The sequence below is a fragment of the Peromyscus maniculatus genome, chromosome 7 (assembly GCF_049852395.1).
Source record: "Peromyscus maniculatus bairdii isolate BWxNUB_F1_BW_parent chromosome 7, HU_Pman_BW_mat_3.1, whole genome shotgun sequence".
Taxonomy (NCBI): Eukaryota; Metazoa; Chordata; class Mammalia; order Rodentia; family Cricetidae; genus Peromyscus; species Peromyscus maniculatus.
In genome coordinates this window covers 121,130,640-121,143,608 of record NC_134858.1, presented here as the reverse complement: position 1 = coordinate 121,143,608, position 12,969 = coordinate 121,130,640, and the positions used below count along the sequence as shown (strand labels likewise).

The window sequence follows — 12,969 nt, the reverse complement described above, 5'->3', positions numbered from 1 at the left end:
TCCACACATATAAAATAAGGAGTTCAGGCAATGGGTTTTCTGGTATCCTTTCCAATCTCATGGCTGCTGGATCCAGGTTTGCTTGACTGGCAGAGATGGCTCCACATGGACAGGAGGCCAACTTCTTATAAGCCAGAAGCTGTCCCTCTCTGATCCATGTGCAAAAATGGTCTCAGTGGGTAGCCCCAGCTAGTCTTGAACTTGAGATCCTCTGCCTCAAGCTTCCCCAGTACTCAGGTACAGTCACACACCTCCACATCCAGCTCAGCAGTGACTATTTTCCTCAGGTGAAAATACAGCAGCATAAGGACAAACAATGAGCTACAGGCCTGTGTCCCATGAAAGAGTACTCTCACCAAATACCCTGGCCTCTGAACTGACGGTGATACAAGGGAGATTTCATTCAATTCTCATTATAGAGCAGCCATCAAAGCCCATTTCAGAAGAAAACTGAGACACAGAAAGACAAAATACTATCACAAGTCAAGTTTGCCAGGTTTCAAAGGTCATGCCAATAGTCACAATTCTTTCAAATTCTGGGAAACTATAATAGAAAAAGAGACTGGAGACACTGAGAAGTGACTGCAACACAAAGAGCAAGCCAAGCAGGAACCTGCATGAATGAGCATGCCTCAGCAAACCATGCTCCCCTGAAATCATGTGGCTGCCGCTGAATTCAGAATGCAGACCTAGGTCAGAAGGCACGTGAGGCTGTAAAAACTGTGCTACAATGTTCCTAGCTCCCCCAAATGGGCTTTTGTTCCCCCATCTCCTCTCCACCCCTATAAATGGAATGTCAATTATTCCATTTGAGGGGGATGTGGTGCTGTTTAGAGGCAGCATGAAGTAGATTTTTATGATGCTTGTTAGTGGCAGAGGGGAACATTCCGTTGCTTTGTCTTTGACGGCCAATTCCATCTCCCAGGTGTGCCAAATTGAAACCCTCCAAATTCACAGCCATCAGGGCTAAATGGCATTTAATTTCACTATGAGGTGGATAAAAGAGCCACAAAATAGGATTTGTTTTAAGCAGCACACAAACTTAGAGAAATGCATATATTACTAATTACAAAATTGTGTTTAAAAACAGATTCTATCTGATTCATCTGACAGACATTAATTCTTAACAAAAAAAAAAAGTGTTCATCAGCAAATGTCTCACAGAAACACTTCCGCTGTCCCTGAGGGTATGGTTCATGATATGGCTCCAGTCTTTTCTTTCTCTTCAATACCTCTAAGAAACATTAAAGTCATCATTTAAAAACCCATCAGAGGCTCATGGGAAAGCTCTTAGGCATGTAGGAAGCTTGAAGCTGGTTTGGTGGCAAGCTAAGCAGTCCCTGCTGAGTCCTGGATGCTGACAAACACTAAGCAGGCACCAACTCTGTCCCAGGCACCCTGGTAACTGTGTCCATCAGCTTTACATCACTACCACAAAATGTCTGCGATAACTAACTTATAAAGAGGCAATGTTTACTTTGTTTCACAGCTGTGTGTGTATGTGTGTGTGTGTGTGTGTGTGTGTGTGTGTGTGTGTGTGTGTGTGTGTGTGTGTGTAATAAAAGGAGTTTATTAGATAGGCTCACACCATAGGTGCTACATAGTCCAACAGTGGCTGTCTGCATACTGAAGAGTCTGAGAACTCAATAGCTGCCCAATCCATGAGGCTGGGTGCCTCGACAATTCCAAACTGGAATAATCCTTTTGTACACTGTGAATAAGTATAGCTCCCATTGTTTTAATAAAGAGCCAACTGGCCAATAGCTGGGCAGGGAGAGGTTAGGTGGGAAAGCCACAGTAGTAAAATGCTGGGAAGAAGAAAGGCAGAGTTGCCAGCCAGATGCAGAAGCAGGAGATGAACATGCCCTGCTGAAAAGAGATACCACCACATGGTAGACCATAGATAAGAATGATGGGTTAATTTAAGTTGTAAGAGCTAGTTAGTAACAAGCCTAAGCTATCAGCTGAGCATTTATAATTAACAATAAGTCTCCATATCGTTTATTTGGGAACCAGTAGTCCTGACCAAAAAAAAAACAAAACAAAACCCTCCAATAGCAATCTGTCAGTGTAAGCCTGGAAGAGACCTGGAGAGCTGCTGGTCTTCTAGTCCATGTTGGAATAGCAAAGAAGCTGAGCTCTGGTGGCAGTGACAGCAGCGGTAATGCATTGACCAGCAAGCAGCAAAGGTGGAAGGTGAGCAGTAGCACTGCTTCTCCCACAGACTACTTTATATTTTGGTTGTGTTCACTGGGGGGGGGGGGTGATCTTTCTGGGAAATATCCTTAAAGACTCATCTAGAAGTGAGTCTCTCAGTTGATTCTAGATACAATCAAGTCCACAATCAAGATTAAACATCACAGACATATGCTGGAAGCATGTACCAAGAAAAAAAAAATACCTCATATCTCATCCCAAGGAAGAAGGAGCCAGAATCCCACAAGTCCTTTTAAGGGCACATCCCCAATGACTTAAGGGCCTCTCCTAGGTACCACCTCAGAGACCCCCACCGTTTCACCTGGAAGATAAGCCTCTAGCACACAGGACTTTGGGGGACACTTACCCAAAACACAGCAGTGGTCCTGAAAACAATGAGTGCAGAGCTTGGGTCTCTGTGGAGAACTGAGTTCAGGAGACTGACCTGTTAGCAGTAAAGCCATAACCCAGAACTTTGTCTATCACAATGTCTCAGACTGTGAAACTATCCTTAAGTATTTCAGTGTTGGCATAATTCATGAACAGAGACCGAGTACACAGTAGACAGCTGGAAGGATGAAGAGCTGCCAGTGGCCCTGTCCAGGAAAATGGGGGAATAATTCTACCCCACAGGTTGTTAGTGCTGGGGAGGGCAACACAGTAGTACTGCATTTAAGAACAATGTTAAGACAAATTTTGCATCTTGGCTCTATCACTACATTGCTGTATGGGAACAAAGCATTCAGTTCACTTCATTTGTGATCTCTTCTTCATGAACCATGGTAAGGACACACTTCAAGTTCTTAATCCAGTAACGGACACACACTGTTGATTAGAGGACAGATTTTATCTGGTGTAGGCAATACCACCATGCCCAGCCCAGGGCATGTGTTCCTCCAACACCATCCTCCTCCTGGCTCTCTCTTAGGCACCCTCTACTTCTCCAGATCAGCAGGAGCTTCAGAAAGTACTTGCTAGAATCTCACTAGATGCCCAACATGAAAAAAAAAAAACAAAAAAACAAAAAACAAAAACAGTGGCCCTGCCCATTACAGGGGTATAATATTTGCACATGGCCATGTAATATGCCAAGACCGAAATAAGTCCAAGTAACCACTTAAACTGACAACAGTAGCTTTGCCCCCAGGAACCCATGATTAATTACCAAATGAACTGTGCATGCTGTAATTGCTGCCAGAATTCTTCAGAGGCCAGTGTCCCCAGAAACCACAGGAGTCAGAAGGCTAAATATGCCCACAAACCCTTGGAGATCTGGCTGAGACCCTAGGGGATCATAGACTAAACAGAAACCAGGACAAGAAACAACCATAGCCCACCAAACTCCAGGAGCTCCCAGATCTGTTTCCATGGCCTGCTGGTGCCCAGTATCAGGTTCCAATACAAGACCTGAGTAATGGTATGAGAATGAGATTTCTTAGGAGGTGGGTCAGGCATGCAAAGCCATTTTTTCCTTCTTTCCTTCTTTCTTTCCTTCTTTCTTTCTTTCTTTCTTTCTTCTTTCTTTCTTTCTTTCTTTCTTTCTTTCTTTCTTTCTTTCTTCTCTCTCTCTCTCTCTCTCTCTCTCTCTCTCTCTCTCTCTCTCTCTCGTTTCTTTCTTTTTATTTTTTTGTTTTTCGAGACAGGGTTTCTCTGTGTAGCTTTGTACCTTTCCTGGAACTTGCTTTGGAGACCAAGCTGGCCTCAAACTCACAGAGATCCTCCTGGCTCTGCCTCCCGAGTACTGGGATTAAAGGCGTGCGCCACCACTGCCCGGCCTCTTTCTTTCTTTTTGAGGCAGGGTTTTTCTAAGCAACTTTGGCTGTCCTGGAACTCACTCTGTAGACCAGGCTGCCCTCGAACTCAGAGATCCACCTACCACTGCCTCCTGAATGCTGGGATTAAAGATGTGTGCCACTAAGAAAGACATGAATTTTGTAATTTTCTTTTTCAGTCATGGGATTTGAACCCAAATCCTTATTCATGTGAGACCAGTTCTCTTTTATTAAGCCACATTCCCAGTCCTTTTCTCACTTCTTTAAGCCTTTCCCCAAACATGCACCCAGAGCTAAGCCCACATCTTCTGCAATGGGCTTTGATATGGCGTAGGCCTTAGTTTCTACCTTCTTCATTGCTCTATCTAATTTTTCTTTTTGTTTTTGTTTTTTTTTTGGGGGGGGGCGGGGAGTCTTTCATGGTTCTTGCCTGTTTCCCAGTTTATATGTGGCAACCATATGCCAATTCCATCCAGAATGAGAGAGAACTGAGGCATGACTGCACCTGCAGCACTCTGAGGTGGTGAATGAGAGGAATTCAAAAACCCAGATCATTTTTTCAAAGCTATTGCTTCAATAGTCATCAGGAGAAAAAATTAGCTAATACAGAGAGGGACATAGGAAATTGTGGCACATTTTTACTAATTACTTTCTTTGAAGTACTCAATTGTTTTATAATTGTACAAAATTGCGCATCCCTGTTTTATTGACAAAGCACCTACCTCGTCCACGATTTGAGATGATGGGGGGGGGTCTCATTAGCATTGTTTGTTTGTTTTTTGAGTCAAGGTTTTATTGTGTAGCCCCGGCTTGTAGCCCAGGCTGGCCTCAAACTCACAGAGATCCCTCTGCCTCTGCCTCCTGAGTGCTGGGATTATAGGCGTGCGCCACCGCCTGGTGGTCTAATTAGCTCTTCTATTTTTTTTCCTTCCCTCATATATCACATCCTGACCACAGTTCCCCTCCCTCCCTCTCCCTGTCTCAGTAGCTGTTATTTCTTCAGTCTGATAAACAACATCTAGGCTGTTCCAACCTTCTCTACTCCCTAAGATGTTACCATATTGATCCAGGCTGTTGAATTCACTCACTCATTCTGGCTTTTTTGGCTCACATGGGTGTGGAGGTTAATACATGTATGTGGCTGAGTGTGCCTCATGACAGAAGCTGATATTAGGCATCTTCCTTTATCACTCTCCTTATATTTCAAAATGGGGTCTCTTACTGAACACGGTGCACACCAATTCAGTTAGACTAGATACCCAGCAAGACCCCAGGATGCACACAGTGCTGGGGTTACAGATGGGCACCTTTGTGTGCAGCTTTTATATGGGTGCAAGGGACTTGAATTCAAGTCCTCATAGCTGCACAGAAAGCATGTTATCCAATGAGTCATCTCCCCAGCTGTGCTCATTCGTTCACCCCTACGGTGTGCCATGCCCAGGTCTATTGCTTGGGAGAAGGGACATTCAAATGAAAGGAGGGACACAAAGCAAACACAGAAAGCATGCTGTGGGACAGGTCACGAGGAGGGTGTGCTGTGGTGTGGAAATGGAACGTGCGTATGGAGATAGATACTTGCTGTAGTAAAAGGCCAGGAAAGATCTCTGAAGAGCTGACAGTGGAGCAGAGACTGAGAGGAAGTGAGGACAAAACCAAGATAGATCTCAGGAAACAGGGGAAACAGCCTGGGTAAAGGCCTTGAAGCTAGAGTGTGCTCCATGTATTCCTAGGACAGAAGGAAGCCTGCATACCTGCAACAGAGCAGGAAAGGGACAGAGGTGGTGGCCAGGAACCCATGAACTGTCTATAGCTCAGGCCAAGTTCTTAACCAGTAGACAGATCAGCTCAGTGACTGAGTGCAGGAAGATAAGGCTCAAACCAGTTGTCAAGGCCTGCACACAACGTACTTCCTTATGAGTCAACGTGGAGTCTGCCTGAGGGCCTAGCAACAGGTGCTGTCAGAGGTTCTGATTGTGCCTAGCCAATGAGGGGCAACCACGCAATGTCACCAGATCGGGACACAGCCTGGGTGCTGGGAGGAGGGTATATAAGGCTTTCCCTGTTACTGAATAAACAAGTCTGTGGTTTGCCTTTCACCTGACTCCTGGTATCTGTGTCATTGACTTGCCTTCTCACCCTCTCCCACAAGGGAGCCCTTAGGACCCAGCAACAACTGGGCCTTGGGCACTCTATACTCCTAGTTTGTATCCCATGTCCCTAATGAACTAAAGAGAAGAACACACACAATGGTGATGGCTATGAAAGGTAATGTGAGCCTGGCATGGTGGCACTCACCTGTAAATCCAGCATTTGGGAAACAGAGGCAAAGCCTGCTTTCTCCTGATGACACAGATATCATATCATGGTGCTGTTGTGAAGATGAGTATCCTATGTAAAGCAAATGACCCTCAAGAGTGCTACAAAAATAGCAGTTGGTCAGCTATTAAAAATTGTCAGGCAACATGTATTAGCAGAGCCTCTGTCCAAGACAGAAAGTAACTTATTTCCTATTCTCAAATCTCAATTGTCCAAAAAGATTGCCATCTTTTTGTCCATCTAGAGACTGGAAATCATATGATTCTCTGAGTGGAAATCACACTTCTGGTTGGGCAGAGTGGCAGCCTTTGCCAGGTTCTGGGAATGTGGTCTGGATGAAGGAATGAAGGGCTATGTTGCTAACAACCTGACAGTGACTGCTTGACTCTCCAAACAGATCTTGTTTGTTTCTTTGTTTGTGGTTGGCTGGTTGGTTGGTTGGTTGGTTGGTTGGTTTTTGAGACAGGGTCTCAGGTAGTCCAGGCTAGACTTGAATAATGTCAACCTGGCTTTGAGCTCCTGGTCCTACTTCAAATTGCTGAGTGCTGTTACAGTTGCATGCCATCACGCCCACCTACAAATAAATCTGTCTGTTTCCCTTCCGAGCTGTTCCTCCCTGTTGTACAGATCCAGTAAGGGAGCTGAAATTCTTCTGTCAGCTTAGCATGTGAATCTACTGATATTTTAATCGGCTGCAGTCCCACGACCCCACAGTCAGTGCCCGCCTGGCCACTCAGGCTGCGGCCCGGCAGGGCTTCTGGTCCCATGGCCCCAGCTCTGCTCCTGCTTCAATATGTAGGTTTAAATTAAGTCTTTATCATTCTATTTATCAGTAAGACTCAGGAGTCAAAGACTGGGGTAAAAACCTGCTAGCTCAAAGAGGTTGAGTAGCAACTTGCTGACCTTGCTTTTTGACCAGAGACACTGCAAGAGACGCATCTCTTCCCTCATCCCAGAACGGAAAGGATGTGTCAAACTCAAGTCCTTGCCCTTTCCTTCCTGTGCGTCTTCTCTATTCAAACTGCTGTCTTCTCTATGGCCAATTCTGGTCAGCTACTTGCTGGCTCCACCCCCGGATTCAAGGTTTAACTTTATTGGCAAGTCTCAGGATTGTGATCAAAATATCCCACAACAGGGAGCCCTAGGGAGCTTAGCATGCTCCTGCCTGAAGTCCCAGAAAATGTCACCTGCTGTCATGGATGAAGGCCTAGCTCAAGACTCACTCCTTGATGACTAGGCCTCTTTCAACCCTAGGGATCACCTAATATCCTTGTTTTGAGACATATATCAGCCACGTGGCTCATATTTAAACAATTCTGCCACATCAGGCAATATATTTTGTTTCTGATATGCAAGATTAAAAGAAGTCATTTTTAATAAAAACATGAAACTGCACATTGCTCCATCTGGGTACACAAAGTGTAAAAAACGGAAAATGGAGGTATATCCTGTCCTCAAGGGAGGTCAACCTTTTCTACAGAGACCAAGGATGCTCCAGTCACATTGGCTGGACTGACAGGAACTGTGTAACCTACTAGGCGTCACTGAGAAGGCAGGGCAAATGCTGGCTTGCAAGCACTCATTACCACAGCCCCTTGCAGGGTGGGTGCCAGTGCCCCACTGTCAGACAGGGAACTAAGACCAACAGAGAATGACTTGGTACTTTGGTCACCGGTTATGAGGCTGGAGCGCTCTCTCTCTCTCTCTCTCTCTCTCTCTCTCTCTCTCTCTCTCTCTCTCTCTCTCTCTCTCTCTCTCTCTCTCCACAATGGCTTCAAACCATTTGGGAGTCAGTTGACTTTAGTTTCCAAGTGTGAGGCCAAACTACAAGGAAAAGACAGTTTGTTCTGTGCTGTTTAGGCAGTGCTGGCTGGGGATTGGACCCAGGGCTTCAAGTATGCTAGGATACTAGGCAAGCACTCTACCAACTGAGCTGCATCCTCTTCCCAAAAGAGTTTGTTGTTGTTCTTTAGAGATAGAGTCTCACTGTGGCCCAGGCTGTCCTCCAACTCATAATTCTCCTCCTCACCATCTCAATACTGGGATTTTGCTTGTTTGTTGAGAGCCCAGGTTGGCCTCTCCAAGGATTTTGAACTCCAGACTTCCCAAGCGCTAGGATTACAGACTTGCACCATCACACCCAGTACTCAGGTGGGCTTTTTAATATAAATTGTATCTTGATGGATTACTCTTGACAGCTCTCTCCCCACAATACACATTCCAGAAGACTCTGACATTCATGGACTCTTAACATACAAATTGTAGTCTATGTGCTCACTAGACTGCAGGTATCCTGCAAGACAATGTCACCTATGAATAGGACTCTCAGTGGTGAGCCTCAAACATTCAATCTCTGGAATTTACATTCCCATAGTCCCACCCCACACCAAGACTCCTCAGATTTCTTGGAATTTTTTTAAGAGTTCTCTTCCAGTAAGACAAGTGCAGGAGACACAATAAAGCCAGCCAGAATCCAGATCTGAGAAAGGTACAAGGAACTAATGGTGCAGAGTTCTGTCTCTGGCTCCTGAGGTAGCCTAGGGACATTCTCCCCATCTCAGTTTCTCCTAGGCAGTAATGGGGTGCTGATGAGTCCTAAGGAGAGGCCTCTCAGGCTCTCCTCAGCAGCGTGACAAAGCGACAGTCTTGGGCTCCCTGACGTGTTCTCGGCTTCCCGCCCCCGGGGCTCCCCTCGCTCCGCCCCCACGCGCTGCTTCGTTCCGCAGGTCTCCAGTTCCCGCCCCTGCGTATGCAGCCCCGCCCTCCCCAAGTCCCCGCACCCGGCGAGCGGGGGGCCGGGCGCGCGGAAGGCGGAGCCGAGCAGGGGAATCCTCTCCCGATTCGCCGCCGGCCCGCAGAGCCACCCGGCCGTCCAGGTGCCCCTGCTCGGGGAGCGGCCGAACCTCGACGGGCCGATCCTGCAGAAGCCCCCGTGGCCCGTGAGCCAGTGTCGCCCCAACACGCTGGCAGCGACCCTCCTCGGCCCTCCCGGCCCCACGGTTCCCTCGCCGGACAGTCGCCCGAGCGCCATGCAGCCGCCGCCCGCCCCGCGCGCGTAGGCGCCCGCCACAGGCCATGCTGCCCCTGCTTGCTGCGCTGCTGGCCGCCGCCTGCCCGCTGCCGCCGGCGCACGGCGGAGCCACGGGTGCGCCCGACCTTCCCGGGACGCCCCCAAACGCCTCGGCCAACGCGTCCTTCTCGGGCGAACCCGCCGCCCCGCGCCTGCTGGCCTCGGCGGCACCCGCGCCCCCCGAGCGCGCGGGCCCAGAGGAGGCTCCGGCAGCGCCCTGCAACATCAGCGTGCAACGGCAGATGCTGAGCTCGCTACTCGTGCGGTGGGGCCGCCCGCGGGGCTTGCAGTGCGACCTGCTGCTCTTCTCTACCAACGCGCACGGCCGCGCCTTCTTCGCAGCCGCCTTCCACCGCGTCGGGCCGCCGCTGCTCATCGAGCATCTGGGGCTGGCGGCCGGCGGCGCGCAGCAAGACCTGCGCTTGTGCGTGGGCTGCGGCTGGGTGCGTGGCCGCCTGCGGGCCCCAGCCGGGGCTCCCACAGCGCTGCCTGCCTACCCTGCGGCTGAACCCGGGCCGCTGTGGCTGCAGGGCGAACCTCGTCACTTCTGCTGCCTGGACTTCAGCCTGGAGGAGCTGCAGGGCGAGCCGGGCTGGCGGCTGAACCGCAAGCCCATCGAGTCAACGCTGGTGGCCTGCTTCATGACCCTGGTCATCGTGGTGTGGAGCGTGGCCGCCCTCATCTGGCCGGTGCCCATCATTGCCGGCTTCCTGCCCAACGGTATGGAGCAGCGCCGGACCACCGCCGGCGCCCCCGCGGCCGCTCCCGCCGCCGTACCTGCAGGGACCACCGCCGCCGCCGCCGCCGCTGCTGCTGCAGCTGCCGCCGCCGCGGCCGTGACCTCAGGAGTGGCCCCCAAGTGACCCCCGCTACCCTGCGTCCACGCTGTGTACGCGCTCGCACGCGCCTTCCTCGAGGGAGACGCGGCAGGGGCGCTTCGTACTGTCCTTAGTGTTCGTCCTTTTCCCGGGAGGGGACCGCGGAGAGGCCCCAACGAGGTGGGAAAGCGAGGTTTGTGCTGCGCTCCTGGTTCGGAAAAGCAGGGGCAAGCTCTCAGACTGAAGGGTGGGATCCACGCGTGGCTCGAGGACACAGGGAAAAGGCCCTTTCCCCTGCGGCACCCCCTCCCTGCGCCCACATGCCCTTTATTCATGGCAGAAAGTGACCTGATCCTGTGTATTTGTTTTATATATTTAATAACTGTTTTAAATGAAAGTTTTAGTAAAAAAAAAATAACAAAACAAAAAGATTCCAATGCTATCGCTGTAGTAACAGGAGCTCTTTGTATTTGAACATAGTTGTACTTGAAGCTTCTTGGTTTGTTTTTTATTTATTTTAAAAAAGGGTGGGGGGAGGGCAAGGGAAGGATTTGACACGGATTTATTGTTATTGCTAAAAAAATAACTTTATGAATCTTTTTCAAGTCGATCTATTCAGTGACATGGCCTGGTGGGCGTTTCTTCTTGTATTAATGTGGTTTTCTGGCTTTTAATACAGACATTTTCCTCCAGAAATGTGTATGTTTCCTTTATTTGTTTTTGAAAAAGGGATCCACGATGCAAGTGAAACACGAAGAAATTCCTGAAAGGAGAGACGCCATCTGTCTCCCTGGCTGGGACAGGTGAAATCACTTTCAGAATGCTTCCAGTGGGAATTTCCTCTCGGCTCACTGACTCCCAAAATGCATGCACTTTTCCTAGGTTGCAGAGGCTCACAGCACTTAGCATAGTTTGTTTTTAACTTGGTGCTCCAGGAAAATCAATAGTTCTGTGAGCCAAGTGTCTTTCACAGAACCACCTCAGTGGGTGTGGTGTATATGTGTGTTTGTGTGTGTGTGTATGCACACTCATGTGCCCACAAATGCACTCACTCCTACATGCACTTGTGTGGGGGAGTCAATGTCAAGTGTCTTCCCCAGTCACTCTCCACTTATTTTTTAATGTTGGCCTCTCACTGAACAGGAAGCTGGCACAACCCCGGGATCCTCCTGTCTCTGTCTTCCCAGTACTAAGATGACATGTATGCAGCACTAAGTCCAGCTTTCCACATGGATGCTGGGGATCTGAACGCAGGTCCTCATGCCTGAGTACCAGGCACTTCACTGAGCCATCTTCCCAGCCCTGGAAATGGCTGATTGAAGACATGTAGATTGCATCTTGATTGCTTAACTTAAGCAGATGGCATGTTTCAAATGCTAGTATCAAATTCTGAGAAGTTTAAAGGCTTTTGTTAAACCCTCTGGTCACCAGTTGCTAATCACAAGTGTTTCTTCACTCCTTGTTCTGTGGCAGTTTCAGATTCTTTGTGTTTTCAGCAGAACAAAAGTCCTTAAGCAGCTTAATATAAAAGTAAATGTAAGAAGATTTTAAGACAGATGTGGCATTTCACACCTGTAATCCCAGCACTTGGGAGGCTGACACAGTTGAAGGCTAGCCTCAGTTATATAATGAGACCCTGTCAAAAAAATAAAATAAAATAAAGATGCTTTCCCTTGTTCCATTTCATCCCTGCTTTTGAAATATTGAACTTGTTCTAGAGCTATAGTTCTCAAAATGTGGTCCCTGGGCCAATAATAATCAGCATCGACACACACACTCTTTTTCCAGAGAGCTTTAGCATCTTGCCTACAATCACACAGCTATATAAGACAGAACTGAGATGAAACCCAAGACTTCTGCCTCCTTGGTGTATTTTGTATTACTAGCAACTTCCTTTCCTAGGAGAATCCAAGCTAGCTACTCAAAGTCTGCTTTTCTGTTGACCTACCCCAGCCATTGGCTAATTTGCATAACTACAAACCCCCCAAAAAAGCCAGACTGCATTAAATAAGACAGTCAGCCACTTAATAGAACTCTAAATTATGTATGTAGTTGATTTACACATAAACAAGTGTGTAAGTTTATTATACCCAATAAATATATTTGAAAGATGGGCTTAAAATACCAACATCTGGGGCTGAAGAGATAGCCCAGTGATTAACAGCATTTGCTACTTTTTGAGAAAATCTGAGTTCCCAGCACCCATGTTGGTCTGACATACTCTTCTGGCCTCCCCAAGCACTCGCACAAATGTGGCACATACACACACATACAGATGTCTAAAATATTAAGATCTGAGGCTGGAGAAATGGCTCAGCGGTCAAGAGCCCTCACTGTTCTTACAAAGGACCCAGATTCAATTCCCAGCACCCATATAACGGCTCACAACCATCTGTAACTCCAGTTCTGGGTTCTGACCACAGGCACCAGACATGCCCATTGTGTGCTGACATATTCAGGCAAAATATTCATTCACTATCAAATATAAATAAATCTAAAATGGGAAAGAATAAAGAACTGCTAGTGGAGACTAGAGAGAGAGGGAGGGAGGGAGAAAGAGTGTTGACGGACAAGCTGGTTCTCCTAGAGAATGAATGAGGACAGGGCCTGCAAGTCCCTCTGCGCTTTGAGTAGAAACCCACTGGGTAGAGGGGGTCAGGTCCTGGGAAATTCAGTGTGTGCTTTCCTCTAGTGGAATGTTTCTGTAGCTCCCAGATAGGAAAGGAGGTAATATCTCTGTAGCCTATGGACACATGAAGCTTGCCAATTCAGAGCTTCACAGTCTCCGGAGGACAGC

The 12,969-nt window shown here is 48.1% G+C and overlaps 1 protein-coding gene across 1 annotated transcript; it reads left to right on the top strand.

Annotated features, from left to right (window-relative positions):
- The first annotated feature begins 9,088 nt into the window (after positions 1–9,088).
- Tmem158 (transmembrane protein 158) lies at positions 9,089–10,868 on the top strand. The gene has a single exon (XM_076575537.1). It carries the CDS (start codon positions 9,360–9,362, stop codon positions 10,215–10,217), a length of 858 nt encoding a protein of 285 aa, XP_076431652.1. The 5' UTR covers positions 9,089–9,359; the 3' UTR covers positions 10,218–10,868.
- The last annotated feature ends 2,101 nt before the right edge of the window (positions 10,869–12,969 follow it).

Coding starts and splice junctions, on each gene's coding strand:
- Tmem158 (XM_076575537.1), top strand. CDS start 9,360: ATGCTGCCCCTGCTTGCTGCGCTGCTGGCCGCCGCCTGCCCGCTGCCG.